This window comes from Austrofundulus limnaeus, unplaced genomic scaffold (assembly GCF_001266775.1).
Source record: "Austrofundulus limnaeus strain Quisiro unplaced genomic scaffold, Austrofundulus_limnaeus-1.0 Scaffold149, whole genome shotgun sequence".
NCBI classification, from domain to species: Eukaryota; Metazoa; Chordata; class Actinopteri; order Cyprinodontiformes; family Rivulidae; genus Austrofundulus; species Austrofundulus limnaeus.
Window position 1 is genome coordinate 195,653 of NW_013952551.1, and position 8,792 is coordinate 204,444.

The 8,792-nt window shown below is 39.3% G+C and overlaps 1 protein-coding gene across 1 annotated transcript in view; it reads right to left on the reverse strand.

Annotated features, from left to right (window-relative positions):
• Positions 1-861, reverse strand: part of psmd12 (proteasome 26S subunit, non-ATPase 12) — a gene marked incomplete at its 5' end in the record, with an annotated part of 9,277 nt that extends 8,416 nt beyond the window's left edge. Inside the window, 2 exon segments of the mRNA XM_014016636.1 lie at positions 315-374; positions 723-861. Coding sequence (XP_013872090.1) covers positions 315-374; positions 723-861 — 199 coding nt within the window.
• Positions 862-8,792: the final 7,931 nt, after the last annotated feature.

Genomic DNA, 8,792 nt, shown 5'->3' on the forward strand with positions numbered 1-8,792 from the left:
GACTGAAGAAGTCTCTTGGAGGAGAGACGAAACGTTTCATTAGAGAAGAACCCGTCCAGAAGACCTATACAATTTTTTTCTTTTTGATTTTTTACCTGCATTACTGAGATGCATCAGGACATTACAAATCAATGTCAACTCTCATGCTGTATTTTAGAGACAGAAATTAAGTCATCTTGATTTTTTTAAAATCTTTTTTGTGGGAAACGTGTTTTATAGGTATGCTGATAAAAAGCCTCACAACTAAACTTGTTTTGTGGTAAATAAAGCAAAGCTTGCTGCCAAGAAAACTTCAACTATTGGTTTTGACTTACTGTTCTTGTTTGCTTCTCCAGTGACAACAAGCTTTCGACGGCCTCCTGTAGTTTCCCTTCCTGAGGCAGAAACAAAAGTTAAAATGCTTCTATTGCTATTCATACCACGAAACATTTCTATCTCTAAAAGCCACTGCTGAATGGGCTAAATTTAAAGCTAAAGCCTAAATGCTAAAGAAGCTAGCATGATCCCGTTCAACAAACACGAGTTAGTATACATGTAAATAAAAAGTAATTATATATGTCATGTTATTAACTATGTTAACAGGTGCAAACAATCATCCTCAGAGTAGATTTAGTCGCAGCATTCTTGGTGCTGCTAAAGCTTGTAAAGTTAAATGCTAACGCACCGAGCCCGATTTGTACCATGACTCAGCTAGCGCTGCTGGCCTCCTAAACCTCACTTACTTTAGCCAGTTTTTCACATTCCGGGAGACGCTGGTCCACAGTCGAGCTGTAGTCCATCTCCATTTTAACAATTCTGCCATCAGATCTTTCAGATCGTTCCTCGGACATTGTTGCGGTGAGAGAAAAGAAAAAAAAAATTGCAAAGTCCTCTATTATTTTACGACGAGGCTCAGCGGAACGCTGTTTTGCTTGAAGAATTGAGGCGAGCAATCACAGAAGAGTCAGATAGTTGTCCGAGGTGCCCGAAGGACCCACACTTGGACCCCAGAATATTTTAGGCAGGCACACGTTTTTCCACCATGGACGACTGTAAATATTTGTAAAATGTTTGTGATTTTCACTACGCAAACAAAGCCAAGGTAGTGTGTAGACCATATATTTTTCTTTCCAGTCTTTGGTGTAAACCAACAAATGTACACAGTCCTGACAGTCCACCTATCCGTATTAATAATTAAAAAAAATAAACTAATAAAATTAGTAGATGACAACACCCTAAAAAAACAAAGTGAAGGGTGTAACCTATGATTTAAAATGTTGTAAATAATTTGTTAAAGATATTACAATGAAAACAGGAGATTTGATGTTTTCTTGACGTCATCACATCATAATGTTTTAATTTGGAGATGTCAAGCACGAGACATTTTCTTAAGTTCTTTTATTTAATTGAAAATACACACTTATTTGTTTAATAATTAGTTTTCTTTTGTTTATTTTATGTGAGAGAGCATCAAGTCCATAAAAGTCATAAAATCGTTTGACTAAACCATGAATCAGATGATCGTGATATTATGAATGAACTGGAACAACACGTAATGACCACCAGCCACCAGTAGGTGTCGTAATGGCTGCTTTTCTATCTTTGCACAGTTTACTAATGTGGGTCAGGGATTTTCCTACTTGTTGCAGAATAAACAATGCAGGCTCAGTTTTACTGAACATGACTCAGATTAATCAAGACAGGTTAAAATGTGGAACAAATATTTAAATTGCAAAGGGGAAAATGGTCCTAAACCCTTTATCACCTCTGAGCTCAGCTTAACAAGCCAATACCAAGCCAAAGTTTTAGGTTTAATGTGCCAAATATCTGCTGGGGGAACAAAGTTTGTATAAGTTATATAGTACAACTCACTATATAAATATTACAATGTAATATTGCAGTGCTGAATATTTAATTTTATTTTATACAAAAAATGTTTTATAATGCTTTGGAATGCTCTTTTTCTTTTAATAGTTTGATGTGTGAAGATGTGACAGTGTAGAATTTTTTTTAAGAATTTGATAGATGTTTACATGTTATTTCTGTTACTACTCTTTAAGTCTGATCATTTTATTTCATTTCATTGTGAAGGCAGCCATAGTTTTGATCAAATTCAGTAAAACAGTAAATCATACTGAGTGCATTAACATGTAAACTCTGCTGAAAACAGATTTTAGGCAAAGCAGGAAACTTATTACCTGCAATTAATGTTGTAATAAATAAAAATCACAAAGCACGAGCAAGAAGACTTATCATGAACTGAGAAATGTCAAAAGTGAGCAGCGCTGGGATGATCAAACACAGAGGCAGAGTTACAAAAGGTAGGTGAGGTTTATTTACAGGTGGAGGGGGGAGAACCAGAGCCAGGATCTGAAAAGCTGGGAATAGATAGATGAGCTAGAAGGTTCACAGTGATTTTTTAAAGTTGTTCTTTGTTTTACAGGTTTCCAGAGGAGGAGCAGCACAGAGGAACAGGGCGGCCCGACGGGTAAGCACAAGGAGTTTCCAGAGTGAGTGGCAGGCAGAAAGGATCCAGGTGAGCAGGAGGAACGAGCACAGGTAAGGCAGCAGGTGAGTTTCTCTCCACAGGATGAGCAGTGGGTGACTTGACAGAAACCGGAACAAAACCTTGAACGCAGGCATGGGCAAGAGTTAGAAAAACTCATGTACGTGTCGCTCTGAGCGGGTGCAAGAATACTGCCACGAGGGTATGATGCTTCAGCAAAGACCAAGTCATGGAGGAGACCTTATGAAGGTCCAGGAGCTCATCGGGAGAGTTGCTGCAGCTGCAGGCGATTAGTGCTCGGGAACCAATCAGGAGAGGGAGGCAAAACACCAACTGCCACAATTTTATCTTTTATTAAAGTTGATGAACTGTCTGATCAACTTTAAGTGAAACGCCAATAAAACACACATTAAAACAAACACTTTCAAGGTGTGTTTTAACTGAGATATAAAAGCCTGAGATATATATACAGGTGCTGGTCATAAAATTAGAATATCATGAAAAAGTAGATTTATTTCAGTAATTCCATTTAAAAAGTGAAACTTGTATATTATATTCATACATTACATACAAACTCATATATTTCAAATGTTTATTTCGTTTGATTTTGATGATTACAAATGACAACAAATGAAAATCTCAAATTCAGCATATCAGAAAATTAGAATGTTACTGAAGACCAATAAAAACAAAGGATTTATAGAAATGTTGGCCAACTGAAAAGTATGAACATGAAAAGTATGAGCATGTACAGCACTCAGTATTTAGTTGGGGCTCCTTTGGCCTGTATTACTGCAGCAATGCGGCGTGGCATGGAGTCGATCAGTCTGTGGCACTGCTCAGGTGTTATGATAGCCCAGGTTGCTCTAATAGTGGCTTTTAGCTCTTCTGAATTGTTGGGTCTGGTGTATTGCATCTTCTTCTTCACAATACCCCATAGATTTTCTATGGGGTTAAGGTCAGGAGAGTTTGCTGGCCAATTAAGAACAGTGATACCATGGTCCTTCAACCAGGTACTGGTAGCTTTTGGCACTGTGTGCAGGTGCCAAGTCCTGTTGGAAAATGAAATCTGCATCTCCAAAAAGTTGGTCAGCAGCAGGAAGCATGAAGTGCTCTAAAACTTCCTGGTATGTGGCTGCGTTGACCCTGGACCTCAGAAAACACAATGGACCAACACCAGCAGATGACATGGCACCCCAAACCATCACTGACTGTGGAAACTTTACACTGGACTTCAAGCAACGTGGATGAAGTGCCTCTCTTCTTTTCCTCCAGACTCTGGGACCTTGATTTCCAAAGGAAATGCAAAATTTACTTTCATCAGAGAACATGACTTTGGACCACTCACCAGCAGTCCAGTCCTGTTTCTCTGTAGCCCAGGCAAGACGCTTCTGACGCTGTCTGTGGTTCAAGAGTGGCTTGACACAAGGAATGCGACAGCAGAAACCCATGTCTTTCATATGTCTGTGTGTGGTGGTTCTTGAAGCACTCACTCCAGCTGCAGTCCACTCTTTGTGAATCTCCCCCACATTTTTGAATGGGTTTTGTTTCACAATCCTCTCCAGGGTGCGGTTATCTCTCTTGCTTGTACATTTTTTTCGACCACATCTTTTCCTTCCCTTCGCCTCTCTATTAATGTGCTTGGACACAGAGCTCTATGAACAGCCAGCCTCTTTAGCGATGACCTTTTGTGTCTTGCCCTCCTTGTGCAAGGTGTCGATGGTCGTCTTTTGGACAACTGTCAAGTCAGCAGTCTTCCCCATGATTGTGTAGCCTATAGAACTAGACTGAAAGACCATTTAAAGGCCTGTGCAGGTGGTTTGAGTTAATTAGCTGATTAGAGTGTGGTACCAGGTGCCATCCATTTTGAACCTTTTCACAAGATTCTAATTTTCTGATATGCTGAATTTGAGATTTTCATTTGTTGTCATTTGTAATCATCAAAATTAAACGAAATAAACATTTGAAATATATGAGTTTGTATGTAATGTATGAATATAATATACAAGTTTCACTTTTTAAATGGAATTACTGAAATAAATCTACTTTTTCATGATATTCTAATTTTATGACCAGCACCTGTATACATACCAGCTTATTAAGCCAATTAAATGTGCTGTATGAGTCTGCAAAGTTTTTTTTCTGAATTAATGGTGTTTATAAATTCAAAATCCCTCCAAACTGATATGTGGTTAAAAACATCATTGTGCCTTGTATGCTAAGTAGGAATGGCTCATACATTAGTGTGGTTATTAAAGGCAACCATGCCAGGAGGAAAATGTTGTGTCGGGAAAATACACGCTGACGAGGCAAAACGCTGTCAGCATTTTTGATACAGAAACTTGGGCATGGCTTTTCCGCTGAGTGGAATCATAATGCATTTATTCTGTCAATAAAATCAGCAGCCCGAACCGCCCTCCCCTTTTTTTTAATTAAAAGTGACCGTTTCATAAAGCGTTGACATTCTTTCCCTGTTGTTATCGAGACAAACAGGGCTCGGAGTAAGTAAGTGTGATAAACTGTAATAATAAGGACACCGTAATCCCGTACAGATAACGAGCTGTCAGGCGTTTCATTCAGAGGTGTAGCGGGCAAATATTGATTCATGGGCACCAGCATGCAGGGACAACAGCATTACTGCCGCTGACTGAGTTACTTGTTTACTTTAGAGAGATAGCTAATTATACAAAGTGTGATGCTGAAGACGCGAGTTCTGAAAAAGGGACTTGCATTTCAATTAAAGTCAACAGAACGACACCGGACATGACCACAAGATAGAAGAAAAAGATGACAAGTTGGGCCACAATGTGGTGCAGGAACAGTTGGTTTACCTTTTCAGTTGAAGGCTTCAGTGTACGAGCTGCATCGTTTTCATGCTCAGACTACAGCGTGAACCATTCAAGCAACTGCCACTTTCATCTGAACAAAATCACATGATGAAGCAAAGGCAAGGGATTTTTGAAAGGGCCTGGATCTCAGGACAGCATCAAAACCAACAGATACACTGCATTCCAGTCAAGCATCAAATATTATAATCAAATATGATATATTTGTTCAAAAAATGCAAGTCGGTTATGTTTTGGTTTGTGTGTCATGCAGCCTCTGCTTCACACTGCTTGGAACAATATGCTGTATATGATGCATTCGCAGTGTGTTTGAACTCTGCAACAGAAAGACTGCACAGGGCTGAGTATTAACCCAGAGTGCTAGCATGACCCTACCATGGATATTGGAGTTTTTTTTTTTACTTAAAAGAGTTTAGCTCTGCTGGAGGAGGAAAAAGCTCTTTCATTTTGCTGCAGCAGCAACAGAGTGGAGCTAAGAGATGAAGAGGAGACAGACTAAGTATAGGATGATGAAATGAAACAGAGAAAAGTCAGATCAGTCACGTATAGTTAGTGGCTGCTTTAATTCATCCTGATTGTGACAAATAAAAGGAAAAAAGCCACGAGACTCGAGATTGTGTTTATTAAAATTATTAGTGTTGCGTCAAACTGTTTTATTTATGACTGTCATCAATGTCTATCCATCCAACCATCCATCCATTGGTTCCCAAAGTTGGGCTTGGAACCCATTTATGAGTCATGAAGCACCTTGGATAATCTCCAGAAATCAATTTAAAGGGTAATAAAATAATTGCTGATGTAATATTTTCCCTATAATTATTACAAAAACACAAAAAAGTTAAAATTAAGTATTTATGTTTGTGTATACACGGTTTAGATTGTCAAAAAGCCTGTGTTTTTAGGGTTATTAACGAAGTTCGTGTACTCAGACCAGTAATATTTGGGGTCACAAGTATTTGCCATGGATATTTTGTGGGTCAGAAGACAAAAAGTTTGGGAACAACTGATCTAGACCAGTTTCTTCCTTTCAGGGTTAAGGGAGTCTCTGGTGCCCATATCCAGCAGTTACTGTGCGAGGAGCGGGTTAAATCCTGGACAGGTCACAAGTCCATCACAGGGCCACATAGAGACAAACAAGACACTTCTACTCATTCCTAGGGACAATTTAAAGCTGCCACTAAGCCATTCATGTTTTTGGTCAGTGAGAGGGAAACAGAGTGCCCAGAGAAAAATCACACATGCATGGAAAGAACATGCAAACTCTGCCCAGAAAGGTCAACAAATAACTTCATTTCTGGACATTTATGGTTTGATTTCTTTGTATGTATGGATCACTTTGGATGTTACCGACATCTGGTGAAAATTTCATGTCATTAGCACCTCTAGTAATATATTTACTGAAAAAAATGTTGACGTGTTCAATACTTATTTTACCTGCTGTATAAATATATAAGGAGTGAATGTCTAGCTCCGCTAATTGAACAGCTTCTGGGAATGGATCATTTTGAACAAAACCACATGGACTAAGAAACTGTTCCACATGGACAAACACACCCATGACATTCTGACCAATCGCACACTGAGACCTGCAAGGTGTGCAGGACAGAGTTCTGACAGGGGGTAATGCACATGACAGGTGTCAGCAGGGGACAACAGAAGGAAGTTACGCAATTTTTTTTGTCACTTGACATTGTGAGCAAGACGTATAAACCAGTCTGATTTTCCTCTGCTGTTAATACCCAATGAGCTCAAAGTAGAATTGAAATTGTGCAGTAGCATTTTATTGTTTATTTCATGCAGACAAAGCCAATTCATGCAGACAGCTGACAGTTATTTATTTGACTGTTAAATAACTTATAAACCTTGGTGCAGTTATGCAAAAAAATACAGATTTCTGTCTGGGCAAAACATAATCTTTGAAGATTTTAACAGCTTATATTAGATCAATTTTAATGTCATATTGGTCTCTCTAGACAAAAAAAAACTTCCCAAATTTGTATTGAAATCCAAACAAAATAATACTGACTTTGTTCAAACTGGTTGAGAATAAAGGAACTTATGCAGTTTTAATGGATCCATTATTGGCCCTCTTTTATTTAGGCTTTCAGTTATGATTTGCCTTCTGTTTGGCCCCCTGATGTATCCTGTATGCAGATGATGTGGTTTTGTTTGCGCACATCTGCTCTCAAGACGTTGTTGCAGCCAAACTCACGAAGGCAATGAATCATGTCACAACATGGCTGCAAGAATGTCATCCCATGATCCTGATATCCTGATGTAGGTGAAAATTTGTTGACTGTTAACCAATTTAAATATCTGAGACTGTTGATTGACTCGAAGGTTTCCTTTAAAACTCATGTTAATAGTCAAGCTGAATCTAGCTAATTCACATTCAATCAGGAATGAAATGTCTACTGAGGTGGCAAAAATGTTCTATGATTTGTAGCCACCTTACTTAGTTGGTCACAGTCCTCTAAAAGGGTAATGAAACCCATTGAAATATTGTACAAGCAAGCCATTAAGGTTGTGGATAAAAAAAAAGAGGCTTGAGGCATTCTGTGAGCCTGGCACCTGTTTTGCTACTGCCTGGTCTCTCATTGGTCGCCAGTTCTACCGCAGCTGCAGCAGATTTGGATCTTCAGATCCTCGCTGATGCATCGCTTGCTCTTGGGTAAAGCACCTCAGACTCTTAGAGATTATCTTGTTTGAGTTTTGCTAAACCTCTGTTTTTTGTTTACTTACCTATGTATAGAGCGAGAACCTCCTGAAGTAATCTTTGGACCATCCTCACTGTGAACCTGCCGAGAACCTACCTGAGAGCCTGTCTGCCTCCGACCAATCCTGGAACCTGTTAACCTGTTTTTGGACTCACCTGTAAAACCCTCACCTCCTCACCTTGGACCTTCTCCTCCGAGCCGCACCCTCCCTGCAACCTGTAAGAAAGAACCCGTTAATCGGTTGTTTTAAGTCTCGTCTGCAAGAACAAATACTCAGCTTGTCGTCTCCTCCTTTCCAGCCCTGGATTTCCCCCCCCGACACCCGTAAATAAAAACACTTACCTTTTGGATCCTGGTCTCCCAAGTCTGTTTGTTACTGAGCTGCTCACCTTTGACTGTTCTGTAAACCTGATAATGCTACTGTGATATATAAAATAAGTACAGTTTTTTTTAATTGGACTGATCTTCATAAATTCTCAAATGTGCTTAAGCTATACTGTTTATTTTCAAGATTTTTTGTCCAATGGCTGCACCGATCAACGTGAAATTGGGCAGGAATGCAGATGTGTCAGACCTACTCCTCGCCAGCCAACGGTTTTATGACAGACACAATATTTGAGGGGGCGCCATCTGAAAAGGGGGTGTCTGGACATAAAGCGGGTAAAATAAGTATTGAACACGTCAACATTTTTCTCAGTAAATATATTACTAGAGGTGCTAATGACATGAAATTTTCACCAGATG